Source organism: Hyperolius riggenbachi, chromosome 2 (assembly GCF_040937935.1).
Source record: "Hyperolius riggenbachi isolate aHypRig1 chromosome 2, aHypRig1.pri, whole genome shotgun sequence".
In the NCBI taxonomy this organism is placed as follows: domain Eukaryota; kingdom Metazoa; phylum Chordata; class Amphibia; order Anura; family Hyperoliidae; genus Hyperolius; species Hyperolius riggenbachi.
In genome coordinates this window covers 240,156,490-240,174,489 of record NC_090647.1, presented here as the reverse complement: position 1 = coordinate 240,174,489, position 18,000 = coordinate 240,156,490, and the positions used below count along the sequence as shown (strand labels likewise).

General features: G+C 42.9%; 1 protein-coding gene across 4 annotated transcripts in view; it reads right to left on the bottom strand.

Moving 5' to 3' along the window:
• Positions 1-421: 421 nt before the first annotated feature.
• RAB9A (RAB9A, member RAS oncogene family) overlaps positions 422-18,000 on the bottom strand; it is a 36,158-nt gene continuing 18,579 nt past the window's right edge. For 3 of the 4 annotated variants that reach the window (XM_068268372.1, XM_068268373.1, XM_068268374.1), the window contains 2 exons: positions 10,249-10,278; positions 422-6,570 (listed from right to left, as the gene is read on the bottom strand). In XM_068268372.1, the coding sequence (XP_068124473.1) occupies positions 5,931-6,536 (606 nt within the window). In that variant the 5' untranslated portion in view covers positions 6,537-6,570; positions 10,249-10,278 and the 3' untranslated portion in view covers positions 422-5,930. The remainder of the gene's footprint in view (positions 6,571-10,248; positions 10,279-18,000) is intronic. The other variant, XR_011026201.1, reaches the window with a different exon arrangement.

The window sequence follows — 18,000 nt, the reverse complement described above, 5'->3', positions numbered from 1 at the left end:
GGGAATCTGCGGTGCGACGGCGAGTAGCGGCGGTAGTATTAATTAACCCGACGGGAAACAGCTCCCGGGTGCGTCATACCGCAACGCATCGAAACGCAGCATCAGGTGTGAAAGGTAAAATGAAAGTCTATATGGACTTTCCTTTTACCTTGGTTAACGCAAAGTATAGACTTTGCGTTAAAACACTGAAAAAGGGCTCTGGTGTGAAAGAGCCCTTATACATCAAACAAACAATGAAAGACAACTTGAAATAAGATTGAAAGACAACTTGAAATAAGATTTTACTGCAGAAAAGTTCAAAGGGTCTTTAGTTCTGCTCTGTTTCATTGTTTAAAATACAGAGTGTAGTTTGTAAACTGCAAATCAGAGAATGATGCACTGTTTTTAAAAAAAAAAAAAAAAAAACACTATACGCCTAAAAATAAAAATGAGACTTTTCTTTGCTACTTAAGTTCTATTAATTATCCATAATACACATACAATTTATTACATCAAGTTTTTTTCGCCATAGTGTCACTTTAAAGAAAAACATTTTACAGTTGATACAAATCCTGCAACAAATCTGCAGTGTCTACTTCCTGCTTTCATGGAAGACATAGGGTTAACATCCTGTGTTTGCAAATTAACTGCTTGCCCGAGGCAGCCAGCTGACACAGCTGAGAGATCAAATTACAGTTGTGCTTTTAGTCACAGATTAGGGGGCAGGGGCGTAGCAATAGGGGTTGCAGAGGTAGCGACCGCATCGGGGCCCTTGGGCCAGAGGGGCCCCAAAGGGCCCTTCCTCAACTACAGTATTAGCTCTCTATTGGTCCTGTGCTCATAATAATCACTTCTATAGATGCTTTGAATATTGGTAATCATTAACAAACTGCTCCCCATCCCCTTCTTGCACCTCTGACACTGTAGTTGCCATTGGCAGATTTTGGTGTGCCGTATCAATTGTTATGTATAGAGTGCTTGGGGGCCCCATTGTAAAACTTGCATCGGGGCCCACAGCTCCTTAGCTACGCCACTGTTAGGGGGATTAGCCAAGCTAAACTCTCTAAATAAAACATTTGTACAGGGTGCATTTGTCGGTTTTCCTTCTGTCCTGGGCAAGACTTCAAGTTCACTTTAAGGTACCCTAGGCAGTAGTTTAGGTAATCTTTTGTATCTTATATGGAGTAACTAGCTCTGAATAGATTTGTAACAGGAGATTACCTACTCACTGTCCAGGTCCCAGTGATTAATGTCGCTAACCCCATACGCAGCTGATGCGTTTATACCTGTGGAAACTCATGCAGTGGTCAGCATAAAACAGTGAGGCATACCAAGAAAACAGAGGCGTAGACAGCAACATCACCACTGAACTAAACTGGATTAATCACTGGGAACATAACCTACTACTGGGGAACAAATGAAAAGGTCTTTCACTTGAAGAGAATGAGGTTTCACAACACACACAGGTTTCATAAACCATAACTTTTCTTTTACTTCCCAATTAAAGATGAACTAGCATTTATATTGGTGGGGGCTGCTGAATTTCTAGCTACAAATCCTCATGACTTGCATGTTTTGCTCAACTAGCGGATTCATTTATGTCAAACAAACCCACTTTATAGATACATTCTGGACAATGGGTATTGAAGAATGACTGAAGCTAGTCAGAAGTCATTACCTCACTCTTCATACCCTTTCTGTAGTGCTGTTCTTGTTCTCCCATACACTATTTCCCCCAGAGGGCTGCTGACCTCTGCCTCAGATGCTGACCATGCTTTCTGAAGGTATTAGGACATTGCAAAATAGGTTGTGCACTGTAAATGCAAGTGCATTATGAATGTTATGAATGTATTCAAACTAAACAGAAGGGCTATCCATTTGTAGAGTAAGCTAGAAGACCTCAGCTTTAAAGAGAACCTGTACTGAATAAAAATATTTATAATAAACACATGAGTTAACTTCAAATGAACATTACATAGTTACCTTGCCATCAGTTCCTCTCAAAAGCTCACCATTTTCTTCTGACAATAATCCCTTCCAGTTCTGACAATATTTTGTCAGATCTGAAATCTATCAGTTGCTGTCAGTAAAATATCAGTTGCTGTCAGTTATAGCTGAGAGGAAAACTGATGTACCAGGTAATGTCCATGTTTCCCTATGGCTCAAGTGGGTGATGTTACAGTTTAACTGTGTGCTGACCAGAAAGCGGTTATGGGTAATGGCCATTTTCAAAATGGAGGACGGAAAATTCCCTTGATCACAGTGAACAAACAGGATGCGGGACAGGAGAAAGACACTGAGGAGTAGACTACATAGAAGGTAAGTATGACTTGTGTATGCTTATTTTGACTTTTAATTTTAAGTTCAGGTTTTCTTTAAGGCTGAGATGCATGACCCAGCGTAATTCATACATTTCTATAGGATTTCTCACTCTGGTATGGCTGAGTAAATCCCTTTGCTCTTTGAAGCATAACACTTCACGTTAGACAGCCATGGACAATCGTAAATCCCAAGACACCCAAGTATGGTGTAAATTGAATCAAAACAGTGTCAGAGTAGAATAAAGTGTTTTTCTTGCTACGTCCACAATGGGGAGATTCACCCACATTCCACATACGGGTCACAACTTTGCAACATCTATTTCAGAGATGGCACAGGAAGCTCTGTCAGCTTCTTCCTCCTTGGTTTATACAATTGATAAAACACAACACTTTTTGGCAGCTAGGCAGTCAACAGCTTGCTACGATTTGCTTTTAATTCAGGGTGATGTTACTTGGCGCACCCCTGGTAGTTTTGTGTAGCAACTTTGGCATTACATATACGTGTAGCATATGAAATGCGTATACATAAGATAGTGGCTGCCTATAACAATGAGGAAAAACTTACCACATGGGAACACATCGCTACAAAAACACTTTTTCTAGCAGTAGTGTACCAGATGACACTAAGTTACCACTCATCTCGTCTTAAATGGGTCACTAAAACATGAGGCAAATCAACATCAGAAAAATCCGGCAGAGGTTATAAAACTTTCTCACACTATCCAAAACTACAAAGAATGTTGTTGACTGGAGAAATACTATACAAGTATTAGTGTAGAGATACCTGTTTAACAGAGTACCTGGATTACTTAACTCCCTTTGTTTTAGGATACTGACATGTCACCTGCAGCATGTACACTGTAAGCTAATACTCTGAGTTTATACTGATAGTAAATAAGCTGCTGTGTGTGCCGATTACAGATTGAAAAATATTCTACAATACCCTTTGTTTCAAAAAGTGCCTTCCCCCATAATTTGTGCTGCTGGGGTAGCCACACATTAGTAGATTTCCATCCAATGTGGCAAAAAGATCAATTCCTCTCTCTGATTAAAATCTTTTGTAGTGATCAAATCTCCTGGGAATCAAACAAGATAGCCAAACACCTTAACACAAACCATGTGGAGATTTATCAGAACATCATAAACACAGCAAGTTAAATGTAACTTTTTTTTTTTAAGCTCTGGTTCAGGTGCTTTTTTTATTGCATTTAATGGAACAATTAAACTATGCATAAAATGCTTTATAGTTATTCCTGTCAGCCAGAGGCACACCTTTCTCCTGACTGATTGTTTGGGCCTTTTCACACCAACAGTTCATCCATCTGATTTTCAGAACATTTGCATATTGCTGATGGCAAGGTTGGCATTGTTATAATGGGAATGTGTTCAGAGTTATCCAAAAGGCGCGCTGATATCATCCGGACTGTACTGCACAGGTGATGTCCTGATGACTTCAGCGCGACCATGTGAGCCGCACGCCGGAACGTAGAAGAAGCCGACCCGGAAGCCAACCTGGCAAGGTCGGCATCTGCACCGGAGGAGACCGGGAGCTGCGGCACTGGCACAGGACAGCTGCCAGGGGCTGGAGGAAGCCCCAGGTAAGTGGGTTTTTGTTTTTCAGTCACCTTAGACATATCCTTTAAAAGGATATCTGAAATCTCTAAAAGAACAAACCAAAAAAAAAAAAAAAGAAAATTCAAATACTGTACACCTACATCAATCCGCAATGGTATCAAGTCCAAGGCTGCATCCTCCATCCTCTCCCACAAGCCTCTGTTTCTCTGCAATTGGTCCCATACTAGGCCCCAACCACCTGTGGTCGGGACCTTTGAACAGGATATACTAGCCTTCATGCATGTGCAGTTGGATCCCAGACACCACTCTGACTGCACTCACTCCCATCTTCACATGCACTGTTGAATTTGCTTTGAGCATGTGGTGAAATAAAGAAACCACCAGGGTGGCGCCTAGCTCCAACTGCACATGCAAGAAATTTAGTAGATGTGGTTAAGGCTGGTTTCACAGTGGGACGTTAAAGTCCCACGTTACAGCAGCCAGTAACGCAGCCTAACTCACAGCACTGTAAAATCAATGTTGCTGTTCACAGTAACACGTTGCGTTACATTGTAACGCAGCACGTTAAAAACAAAGTGCTGCATGCTGTACGTTACACTGGGCTAAGCCACGTTAGACTGTTTGCACATGCTCAGTAATGTTGGAGGACGTCTCCCCTCCTCTGCGGCCAGCCACATGGCTAATTAATATTCACTGCACTGCAGAGACTCGTGGTGGGACTGTAGTGTTGTCCGGATCATTAACAACTCGTTCATTTGATCCAGATCTTTTTTTATGAGTCAAATCATCCGGATCACCACAATGAAAGATTCGGTTCACAGTGGATGTCTGTCTGGAAGAAACAGGAACATACAGAATGTACAGTGCAGGGAATGTCCTGTCCTGCTAATCATTTCACCCAGTCTGCTTCCCTAGTAAAATGATTCGGTTCAAAGATCCGGATCTTTTCAATGATCCAATTCAAATGATCCGAATCCTTAAAAAGATCCGGACTTCCTATGACTAACCTGGAGCGGCTGCTTTGAGAGCTGCATAACGCTGCTCAATCTGACGTCCAGCTTCAACACCACCATATGTTGCGTTAGGGGCACGTTATGCGTCTTGGTGTGTAAGTAGCCTAAAGGTTCCCAACCACAGGTGGTTGGGGCCTATTATGGGACCAATTCCAGAGAAATGGAGGTGGTAGGGGAATGCAGCCATGGCCTGGATACCATTGTGGATCAATGCATGCACTGCATTTAAGTTTTTTGTTTTTTTTAGCTCAGATATCCTTTAAGCACAAGTACTAAAACTGTGAGGGCAATCAGCCTATCTGACTATGCATTGAGTAAAGTTCAGAACACGCTGCAGGAAGAGAACACTAGAAAATGACAGCAAGGTCTGGTTTTATTTTTTAGCTTTTTCCATTAGCTAATGTCTCAAGATTCCTTAGAAATGCATGTAGTCCTAGCTTGCCCTGGATTTTGTAACTGCCCACCCGTTATGTATATTAAAAAGCCTGCAAAGGTTTTTTAATGGTACAGCACCGCTAATGGCAAAAAAAAAAAAAAAAAAAGTGTCTATTACAGACTAAAATAATTAAATCTGAAAAATATCTGTAGTTTATGGCTGCTTTAAATGTTATCAGTTATTAAACTATTTTCTAAGGTACAACCAGACACAGAAAGGAAGAAGTCACAAACGTTACAATTAATACATATTTAGTCTTCTTTCATCTATGCAGTTAAAGACGCAAGGCCTGAAAATGCCAATCATAAAGTCATTTTCTAGGTTTCATTATAGTAAATTACGGTTAGTTGAATTAAGCACATTACCCAGGGAAGTAGTACTTCATGTGTACGTATTCTGGCACATCAAGTGCACAGTCCCTGCAACATTTATGGCTTTTCCATAATAACTATTCAATAAAAGAACTAATCACCAATGTTCCTCTGCTGTGAAAAGCCTGGACTGCTGATCTGTGAGTAGACATGTTTAGTGAAGAGGTCCATCTTGCATTAATTGTGTTAGCAGAAGATTTCTTAAAACAAAAACAAAACAAAAAAAATCTAACAGTCAACAGCATGTTGAACTGGACTTAGGTTTTCTATGTAGATTAACTGTGTCATTATGGATCAGCTGATCTGATCGATCTTCAATAGCCAAAACTCTTCGGACAGCCTCCTCAAATGCAGCAGACACATTGGTGGCATCCTTAGCGCTGGTCTCAAAATAGGGATGGTTTCCACTGTCTCTGCACCAAGCCTGAGCCTCTTCTGATGAAACTTGACGGTCGTTGATATCTATCTTGTTTCCCAATACCACAAATGGGAAATGTTCTGGATCTTTAACATCGGCATAGTAGATAAACTCTTTCTTCCAGTTGTTGAGGTTTTGGAAGCTCTGAGAGTCATCGACACTGAATGTCAGAAGACAACAGTCGGATCCCCTGTAGAAAGGGGTCCTCAGGCTTCTGAAGCGTTCTTGGCCTGCAGTGTCCCAAATCTGCATAGTGACTGAATGATTGTCCACCTCTAGTTCCTTATTCAAGAACTCCACTCCTATGGTGTGAAACAGCTGGGTGTCAAATTTGTTGGTAACGTAGCGATTCATGAGGGAACTCTTACCAACTCCTCCATCTCCCAGAAGAATGACTTTTAGCAATGAGGATTTGCCTGCCATTTTATTTTTAGAAACAATTCTACCACCTTATGGTCTGGGGGGAAAAAAAGGGAACAGATTATTATACTGCACATTCAGAAGACGGGCCTTTTTTAAATTATAGCAGGGCATTATTGTATTAAATTAAATCAACTAACACTTTATCAGAGTCAGATAAGTGAAATAAACTGGTTACACTAGGTTCATTATGGCATTTTACAGGTGAAGTACAGACTTTATATTTTACAAACCACCATAAAAGATCAGCATGTTCATTCTTAGGCCACGTACACACTCTACTTATACACCCATCGGGATTCAGGACATGATCCCCTTGGGCAACATCGCTGGGCCAGGCTGCATACACTGAGCTGTGTTGCTACGTGGGAGATGGCGGAGGGACGACAAGCTGTGTATGCATGGCGTCACACAGCAGGTGGGGGAGCAGTGCAAACAATAGCGTTGGGGGGGGCATCAGGGGTACTTTAACCCATAACTGCGATAGGTTTCGGGAAGGTGGCTCCCCCAGGACCGCCTATCGCCGACCAGCGTCAAGTCCTGGGGGCGGAGATTAGCTGTGATTTCAGCAGTGATGCAGTCATCTCGAGTGACTCGCAATGTGGTCCCCTCTCATAGACTAATGTCTATGGGAGGTTATCAGCGATTGTATTTGGGGGGGGGGGGGGTCTGGGGGAGGAACGTAAATTAAAAAAGAATCACTTTTTTAAAATTTAAAGACAGTGCAGTATCAATCAGATGCCACCAACAGAAGGCTCTGTTGGTGGCAAGAAAAGGAGGCAAGATTCATTTGTGTGCTAAGTTGAATAGCCAAGTAATTAACTTGTTAAAGCTGCAGAGCACTGAATTGTGAAAAACTGCCTGGTCAGTAGCGGGGTGTAAGCCTGTGGTCCTTAAGCGGTTAAATCGACATTCCCTGGGTTGAGTAGATTCGTTCGGGGCATAACTCACGGGTTGGGCGTCGGGGGCATTGGGTGTTATACACAGGCCTGATTGCCAGCTGAGGCGAATATTTTCGGCTGCTTAAGCCAACTTAAAGGGACAAAGTCAAACAAAAAAAAATGAGTTTTACTCACCTAGGGCTTCCAATAGCCCCCTGAAGCTCTCCGCTGCCCTCGCCGTCTCCCTCCGATCCTCCTGGCCCCACCAGCAGCCACTTCCTGCTTCAGGGACAGGAGCTGACAGGCTGGGGACGCGAGTGATTCTTCGCGTTCCCAGACACATTAGCACCCTCTATGCTGCTATATGGTATATGATATATGCTATAGCAGCATAGATGGCGCTATTGTGGCCAGGAACGAGAAGAATCACTCGCGTCCCCAGCCTGTCAGCTCCTGTCACCGAAACAGGAAGTGGCTGCCAGCGGGGCCAGGAGGATCGGAGGGAGACGGCGAGGGCACCGGACAGCTGCAGGGGGCTATTGGAAGCCCCAGGTGAGTAAAACTTTTTTTTTTACTTAACCCCCTTGGCGGTATGAAAAATACCGCCAGGGGGCAGCGCAGCAGTTTTTTTTTTAATTATTTTTTTTTTAAATCATGTAGCGAGCCGAGGGCTCGCTACATGATAGCCGCTGCTCAGCGGCATCCCCCCAGCCCCGCCGATCGCCTACGGCGATAGGCGATCAGGAAATCCCGTTCAAAGAACGGGATTTCCTGGAGGGCTTCCCCCGTCGCCATGGCGACGGGGCGGAATGACGTCACCGACGTCAGCGACGTCGGGACGTCATTGGGAGACCCGATCCACCCCTCGGCGCTGCCTGGCACTGATTGGCCAGGCAGCGCTCGGGGTCTGGGGGGGGGGGGGGGGGCCCTTTAATTCAGGCGTGTGTATGAGGCTTTATTGTAAGGTGGCATTGGCAGGTGAGCAGGAGACCTCCTGCAAGGGAATACAATAGGGACAGATCTGCATTCAAAGGAAATAAGTGTCTCTTTTGAAATATAACTTATCCATAAAATAAGTAAAACATAACTTATTAGAACACCATTAAAAAAAAAAAAAGAACCCCCCCCAACACAAAAACTGCATCAAACACAAGTAATGTCTGGTACACACCATGCAATTTCCCATCAGAAACACGTGTTGAAATGATTATTTCCGACAGGTCCAATCTGATTTCCAATCGTTTTTCTAACAATTGGAAAAGATGACCGGAAATCAGTTTGGACCTGTTGGAAATAATCATTTCAACCAGTCTATCTGATGGGAAATTGTCTGGTGTGTACCAAGCATAAAAACGGCAGCACCTGTTGCACTCTGAACAGCATTGTACTGCACTGAGCAGTACAAAGCTAGCAGCGGCAATAACAGCAGAATGGACTCCTACCGGAATCTAATCCCATAACAAATGGTACAGGCTAAATACAGGTAAATATTAAATATCATGGGGAAATCAGTCGTTCATCTGATGTATGGCACCCTTAATCAGGTCAACAATATCACAACTAGAGATGGTGACAATGGTAGCAGTTTAGTGGCAGAAGAGATAATTTATGACACAGGCCAACACCATAAACAGGACAGCACATTAGGCTCCCTGCACACTGCAAATCCGTTTTTAGATTCTGATTCCGTTTTTTCAATTCAGATTTTCCCTGAATACATTCAACAGAAAAACAGATAAAAAAAATGCAGCATGAAGTAAAGATAAAAAATCTGAATCGGATGTAAAAACCGATAAAAAGCGGAATCTGAATCAGAAATGCATGCAGTGTGCAAGAGGCCTTAGCCTGTGTTCCCACTCGAGCTGAGAATGGCCTTTTTTTGTCCATTCTCCACTCATGAAACTCACAGTGAATGGCTCCCATTTTATACATAGGAGCCATGCAACACTTGTTAGTTTGCAATGTATCCGCGGGATCAATTTCGGTAAGCGGGTCACACCTCTGTGCAGCCCCAGATAATCCCGGGCCCACATGCGTTACCCCATATAGCCAATGGGGCTACAGCCGGACCATCGAAGCGAACACTAAACTGTCCCCTTCCGCTGGCCGCTCGTGATCTGGCTACAGATGGGAACACAGTGTCACGTGACTAGAGATGGACTTTTTAAAGCTCCAGTGCCACAATTTAGCTTATTCTATGGTTCTGACAACCTGCATTATATGAAACCTTACTTTCTTTTATGCCTGGCACACGCCATGCAATTTCCCATCAGATGGGTTGAATCTATTATTGATCTGATTACCGATCAATCAGAAAAACAATTGGAAATCAGATCTGACCTTTCTGAAATAATCAATTTGACCTGTCTGACAGGAAATTGCATGATGTGTACCAGGCATTAGGAGCCGCAGGGGCAACACTAAACGCCTCCAATGCTTCCGATAAGGCATTAAAATGAGTGAAATCAGTGAATCTTTTCTTCTTATAAAAGTAGCAGTGTACTAACCTTTCAAGAACCAGGATATAAGTGAAACTGTTTTCTGCACAACGAAGCATGTATGCTCATGATTAAGAGAGGAAACACATGACTGCATGTGGAAAAAGACAAATGGTGATGCATTCATGCTATGCAGACATGTGTTTCCTCTATGGACTACACACGACTTGCCAGCTGTATCAATCAATAACGAGGCCTTCAAATCCAAAATGCTTTTCAATAAGCAAAATGCATTCCAACCCATGACCCAATAACAAGTAAAATGAGTAATAGAAATAGCATGCAATGTAATGTAATGGAAAGGAGAGGCACAAGTTATTCTATCTAGATACAGACCTTCTTTCACTTCCCAGCATCACTCAGCAACTGCAACGAAAAAAACAACACAACACATTAATTAATAAGCTCAGTATTAGAGCAGACTACACCCACAGATGACTACACAAAGCTTTTCCTTTCCATGCAGTATTTGTATTATATTTTTAAAAGCCCCAACATATTACACAGCACTGAACAATACATGAATGTGCAGAAGACAAACCTCCATACATTACAAATACAGTATATACCAGTGGGTACCAAACTTTTTTGGGTGAGGGCACCCTTGATGGCTTTGAAATTTTTTCAAGGCACCCCTCGGCAAAAACAACTACGGAAATGCTTTTATGTCCCTTAGCAGGCAGCGACTCACTCCAAGTAACTAGTGATGCTTATTAGGCACTGTGATTCCTCTCATGTTCAACTTCAACCATGGTTGCGGGGACTAAAGGTTAACTAGCAGGTAATGCAGCCACATTGTATATCAATGTGCGGTTGCATTACTTGATGGTATTGCATAAAGGATGGGGATGCATCCCGAGGCACCCCTGAAAGGTGCCCGAGGCGCAGTGCCGCACCACCCAGTTTGAGAACCCCTGGTATATACTATGACGGAGGATTGCACCCTGTTCAAGCCGGCTCATTTTCAATGCTGGGTACACACGTTACGTTTCTTCGTGCGATAGATGAATCAGATAGATAAAATCAGTCATGTCCGATATTGCTCCCAATTGATTCCGCGCTCGATTTCTCATAGCGGTGAATGGAAAAAGATCAGAATAACGAATGAAGATAATATAATCGAGCGCGAAATAGAGTGTGAAATTGTGCCAAAAAAAGGATCGGATGGCTAAATCGTATGGAAAAACGTAACGTGTGTACCCAGCATTAGAGCTACGCTCCAGCATTCAGATACAGATGGGGATCCTTGCTATAAAGCTCTTTAGCAACATTAACAGACTGTTCCCTGCTTTTCTGAAGGCCCTTTTCACACTAGCGCATTGCGTCACCCTGTTTTTACCGCAAAGTCATTTCATACCTGCGAGATGCTGCGGAATTGACGTTTTCACTGCATGGAAGTGAAAGTTGGTGGGCAACTTGCACAACGACTGGAAGACATGCAAGCCCATGGCGACGCAGGTTTTTTTTAAAAAACTGCAATCCTGTTGCAGTGTGTATGCACAGAAGTGTATTTTGTCAACACACTTCTGCGCAATTCAAATATCGGCCACAGGAAGTGAGTGCTAGAGAGCCTCACTTCCTGCTTCGCGTGCAGCCAAAATGAAGATTACTGCGCACTGCCACAGTAAGCTCCATAGGCGGTGCGATCAGCACAGCAAGCGCAGGTCAGCTGTGTGAAACCGGCCTCAGCGAACTTCAGTCACAGAAACACTAAACTACTTTACTGGCCAGGCAGAAATCCTGCAGCCTTCCATCACATGGAATGATATTCAATGTATGATGCAGCTCCTGCAAGATCTGCTTTGTCACCCTGAATGTAAGAGGCCACATGGAGAACCTCCCCTCCAGCTTTATCTGAGATATTATGCGAGTGTTTTCACTACACATGGTCAATGAGATGCAAATAATTTGATCGAACCACAACATTTAAGAATTCAAACTATTCGCCATATCGAAACCAGTTGCAATCATATCTATGAAAAAATCCACTACATTTTGTTTTTGTTTTGTTTTTTTTTGTTTTTTTTACACTCTGGCCAGGTTTGTGCTTGAGCCAGCACTCCAATGGCCAAGGCTATATGGAAAACAAATCTGCTGTCTGGGAAAAATACACAGTTATACGTTTTTGCTTATTGCTACGGAACCAACAGATACGTTGCAGACTGACAAGTGTTGGTGGATTGTATAAGGGCTCATTCACATGGAGTTTTAACTCGCTGTACATAGCATTTATTTTACAAAGGAAAATGAAAGTCCACAGACTCATTTTCTCATTCACACTACAACAGTTAGTTGTTGTACATTTCAACTTGTCAGGCGTTAAAACGCATGGAAATGCACAACAACTCAAACCCATTCATGAGTTTTTATTCATGCATTTTAACTCACTGGCTAGTGTGAAATATCACTTAATAAATAATATCAATTCGACTTTTGAGTTTTACCAGAAAAAAAAAAAAAAAAAAAGAGCCTCAGACAGCATCAGGTGAAGGAATGGGAGCCAGACAGTAATACAGGGCACAGGAACCTTAAAAGCATAACTGCAGATCATGCAATTGCACTAAAATGGCTCAAAATAGGACCCTGATCAATAATGCAATATACTTGCATTATTGATAATGGCTACAATCAAAGCTACCTGCATAGAGTGTGAGCAGTCCAGGCTGGTAGCAGGCAGGCCCAACTCCCCTCCTGAGATGCTGCGATTCTTGAACAAAGCAAGGTGTGCTGTATCAGGCATCTTAGCTAGAGAATAATAAAATCAAACATTCCCTATGTTTCCCTACAACCATCCTCCAGGCAAAGTTAGAATATACCTGACTATTGAAAATTTGACTTTTCAAAGAGGTAGAAGCAGGCTTGCGGTGATGTTATCTCCCATCACCCTCCCATTCCCTCCACTTGCAGAACAACTGTAGTTTAAGAGATATGGAGGCTCCCATATTTCCTTTTTTTTAAAAAAAAACCCAATTCCCTGGCTATCCTGCTGATCCTAACTCTCAAATACTTTTAGCCATAGCCCTTGAACAAGCATGCAGCAGATCAGTTGTTTGACTGTCAGATCTGACTAGATTAACTGCATGCTTGTTTCTGGTGTTATTCAGACACTACTGGGGCCAAATAGATCAGCAGGACTGCTAGGCAACTGGTATTGTTTAGAAGGAAATAAATATGGCAACCTCCATATTCTTCTCACTTCAGTTGTCCTTTAAGGGCAGGGGCGTAGCAATAGGGGGTGCAGCGGTAGCGACCGCATCGGGGCCCTTGGGCCAGAGGGGCCCCGAAGGGCCCTCCCTCAACTACAGTATTAATTCTCTATTGGTCCTGTGCTCATAATAATCACTTCTATATATACATTGAGTAGTGGTAAACATTAACAAGCTCTTCCCCATCCCCTTCTTGCACCTCTGACACTGTAGTTGCCATTGGCAGGTTTTGGTGCGCCATATAAATTGTTATGTATAGAGTGCCTGGGGGGCCCCATTGTAAAACTCGCATCGGGGCCCACAGCTCCTTAGCTACGCCACTGTTTAAGGGGAGGGTAATAGGAGGGAACAGCGCCACAACCCTGCTTCTTCCGGTCTGAAAATTTGACTGTAAACCCCCACATACCTACAGAGCTATTAGCCAGTAACAATAGAAGGCTTTTGAGAAGTCTCTTATCACAGCGTATATGAAAGAAATGTCTTGTGTATTAGGTCCCTGTTTCATGCGTCTCCATCTGTCCCAGTGTGGTCCTCCTAGGGGAGTCATCACTAGGGGAGCAGCACCAGAGACAAGAGGTCTGCGCTCGCTGCTGGAATCGCTGGTGAGGTGAGGTAATGAGGTGAACAGAGGCACCAGAAGTGTAAAAATATACAAAAAATTATTTAAAAGGCTGTGGGGGAAGTGGTGGACTTACCTCCCAAAGGCAGACACAGATACTGTCAATTTCAAAACAGTAGACAATTTATTGATATACTCCAATAAATTGAGTATAACAATAAATTTTCTACCGTTTTGAAATTGACAGCATCTGTGTCTGCCTTTGGGAGGTAAGTTCACCACTTCCCACACTGCCTTTTTAATAATTTTTTGTATATTTTTACTCTTCTGGCGCCTCTGTTCACCTCATTACCTCAAGGGAGTCCACTGGTGGTGGGGTTTTTATCCCCCATCTTTCCGATCTACAGAGAGAGACTTCCTAATCCTGAGTGGGGTCAGGTCTAATCTCCCCATCAGCATTATCAGTGGTTACCTTGCAGATAACCCCAGTTTTCGAGTATATCTATTGCTTACATATTACCCCTTTTTGCCAGTATGTACACTATATTGGGCTCTCAGTGTCCCTTCTCCACGCTGGTGAGGCACACTGCTAATTGATTTTACAACCGGGGAGTGGAGGAGACATGCATAGTCCCCAGCATCACGGCCGATGGTCTACCTTTCCTTTAAAGGAGAACTGTAGTGAGAGGGATATGGAGGCTGCCATATTTATTTCCTTTTAAGCAATACCAGTTGCATGGCAGCCCTGATGGTCTATTTGCCAAAAAAGTGTCTGAATCACACCAGAAACCAGCATGCAGCTAATCTTGTCATATCTGTCTAAATTTGTCAGAAACATCTGATCTGCTGCATGCTTGTTCAGGGCCTATGGCTGAAAGTATTAGAGGCAGAGGATTAGCTGAATAGCCAGGCAACTGGTATTGCTTAAAAGGAAATAAATATGGCAGCCTCCATATACCTCTCACTACAGTTCTCCTTTAAGGGAAAACCTCTCTGCTTACTTTTCTTTAAGGAAAAACTAACATGAAAATTAGCAGCCCCATACATAGCAAGCAGTTTCAGTAGGAGTGGCTAAATACGGTAAGTAAAACCGGTACATTTGGAAGTACTATTTAAGATTGGCTCAACACTTTCGAAGGACAATAGGTAATTAGCCTGTGGACAGGTCTCTCATACATACATACATACATACATACAGACACACAGGTTTAGCCTGTCACATTGCTTACTGGCTGTGTAATGACACACCTCCTTACCGTAATGCTCATCAATTAATGAGCAATATATGGTATATTTCCCTGAATGATTACTCCTGTCACTGGACCAGTGTTGCATTGCCTATCATAAGCATGCTGAATTTTAGGATTTATAAACATTTTCAACAACCCTCCTACCTCTCCCCAAACACCATTTTCAAAGAACAAGAAAAAAGAAAGGATTTGCGCATTCACTGTTCCCAATCTTCACTGTCACATGCCTGCATTCTACAGTCATGTGACAGTGAAGTGTTTTGCTCTATAGCCGAGGCTACAAGCCAACTGCCCCAACAGCACAAGGGCTTGGCACTCTAGATCATGCCCCATACATTATTAGAAAGTGAAGCTGGTAATGAAGGCCACTTCTTTTCCCCATAAGACACAGCAGAACCAGGCACCTCACGTCCAGTGCAGGGGTGATAGCAATGTGACCAAGAGAGATAGGAGCTGCGGAACTTAGGTATCTTTTTAACATCCAGCAGAAACAAAATTAATTTTCAGAATTGGAGAGTGTGGAAAAAGGAGATGCTACCTTGCCCTTTCTTACACTGGCACATATCTCCAACAAGGACAGAAGAGACAGACTAAATTTATTGTAGAATATGGAGGTGTCAGGACCCAACTGAGTTTTTACTGTGCTCTTTCCACTTTTCTGATGTGAAGAAAAAAGGCTTGGTGTAGGCAGAAATCGATTTTGAAGGACAGACTAAATAAGCCACTTTACAGAGGTGGCAGTGACAATGTTCTACAATTACGTCACCACGCTCCACTGAAAGCCCTTAAGTGAACAGTAGGCAAACAAAACGCTCTCACACCCAGTTTCCAAACACACAGCTAGACAATTGCAGCCCTGTTACTACATGTAACAGCAAGCAGGAGAGGGGACCAATGTAATCATCTAGTGACTTCAACTTGTACTATATCTGTTGGCCATAAGCGTCACTGGATCTACGATACTAGCTTTTTGCAAGCTTGATTGGAACTCCAGGTAGAATTATTTAAGTTTCAAAGAGGCCAAAGAAAACAAATATTTGAGGTTTTTATTACTGTCTTCACTTCTCCACATGTGAACACATCCTCATGTGACAATTGTTTGCTGTGTGCCCCACCAGATATCAGCATCTAGCTTCCTACTGTTGTACACCCCAGATGTTTTGCTGTTCAAAAAGAAACACTTCACCTGCTCTTTGCATCACAGAAACATCTGAACCAATCCCCTCTGATGTAGTACATAAGTGGATCCCACTTCCAGGTAAAATCAAAGGTGGAGTAGCCTGTCTGTACACTGCAGTCCAAATAATTATGTAAATTGTATTTAAGTGTCATAAAGATTAAATACTTTGTTTTTCAATTTAAAATTTAACTCATGTATGGTATTGTCTCTCAGGGCTTTTTTGATCACTGACACCTCTGATATAACTAGTTTGCCAGGTGAGCCTAAGGGCCTGTTTCCACTACATGCGGATTCTGGATGCAGAAAAAAACTACTCCAATAAATGTCTATGGGCCTGTTTCCACTAAACACAATTTTTCTGATGCAGATTTCCCATAGGCATTCATTGGAGTCAGTTTTCTGCACCCAGTATACGCATGTAGTGGAAATAGGCCCTAATTAAAGGAAAAACTACTAAAATAGAGTGTTCCACATTATTAAGCCGACCACCATTTTCAAGCAATTAGCAAAAGAAAAATGATCTTTTCCCTACCCAAAAAATAGCTGAATGCCTTGGACAAAGTATGAAAACTTTTATATTTCACAAAAACTTAAGCATGATCATCATACTGTTAAAAGATTTGTGGCTGACTCAGAGCACACACAGGGTTGTGTAGATACAAGCAAAGTGAGGAAGGGTTCTGCCAAACAAATACATCAGATTAAGAGAGCAGCTGCTAAAATGCCATAACAAAGTAGCAAACCGGTATTTGAAGCTGCTGGCGCCTCTGGAGTCCTGTGAGAATCAAGATGCAGTATTCTCAAGAGGATTTCAGTTCTGCATAAACCTTCTATTCATCCTCCCCCAACCAATGCTAGTAAACAAAAATGGCTGCAGTCTTGTTTACTGATTAGTGCCGTGCAACCCTGGATGGTCAAGATCAATGGAGTGGTGGATGGTTGGTGGACGGCCACCATGTCACAGCAAGGCTGGGACATCAGCAAAAAGGTGGAAGAGTCATAATTTGGGTCAGAATCATGGGGAGGGAGGTGGTCTGCTCCTTTAGGCTACTTTCACACCAAGACGTTGCGTTTTAGGGGACGTTAAGGTCGCATTACGTGCCCCTAACGCAACGCATGGCGGTGTTAAAGCTGGAAGTCAGATTGAGCCGCGTTATGCGGCTCTCAAAGCAGCCACTCAATAGTGATGGGAAGTCCGGATCTTTTTAAGGATTCGGATCGTTCGAATCAGATCATTGAAAAGATCCGGATCTTTGAACCGAATCATTTGAATCATTTTACTAGGGAAGCAGACTGGGTGAAATGACTAGCAGGACAGGACTTTCCCTGCACTGTACATTCTGTATGTTCCTGTTTCTTCCAGACAGACATCCACTGTGAACGGAATCTTTCATTGTGATGATTCGACTCACAAAAAAGATCCGGATCAATTGATCTGGACAACACTACCGAGTCCCACCACGAGTCACCACAGTGCAGTGATTATTAATTAGCCATGTGGCTAGTCACTGAGCATGTGCAAACAATCTAACGCAGCTCTATAGGGGTATAACGTACAGCATGCTGCACTTTCATTTAACGTGCAGCGTTATACCCTAACGCAACGTGTGCACTGTGAACAGCACATTAATTTTACCGTGCTGTGAGTTAGGCTGCGCTACTGGCTGCTGTAACGTGGGACTTTAACGTCCCACTGTGAAACCAGCCTTAGGGTCCCTGAAGGTGTGACAATGACGTCTGAAAAGTATGTGGAATTTCTGACTGTACACTTTCTTCAATGGTATTTAAAGAAGAACCACGCCTTCCACTGCAAGTAAGGCCTCTGCACCATAGGCTATAAGTATAAAAAGGAGAAAAATTCATAGTGAGACCCTCATCCTCCTCTGACCTCTA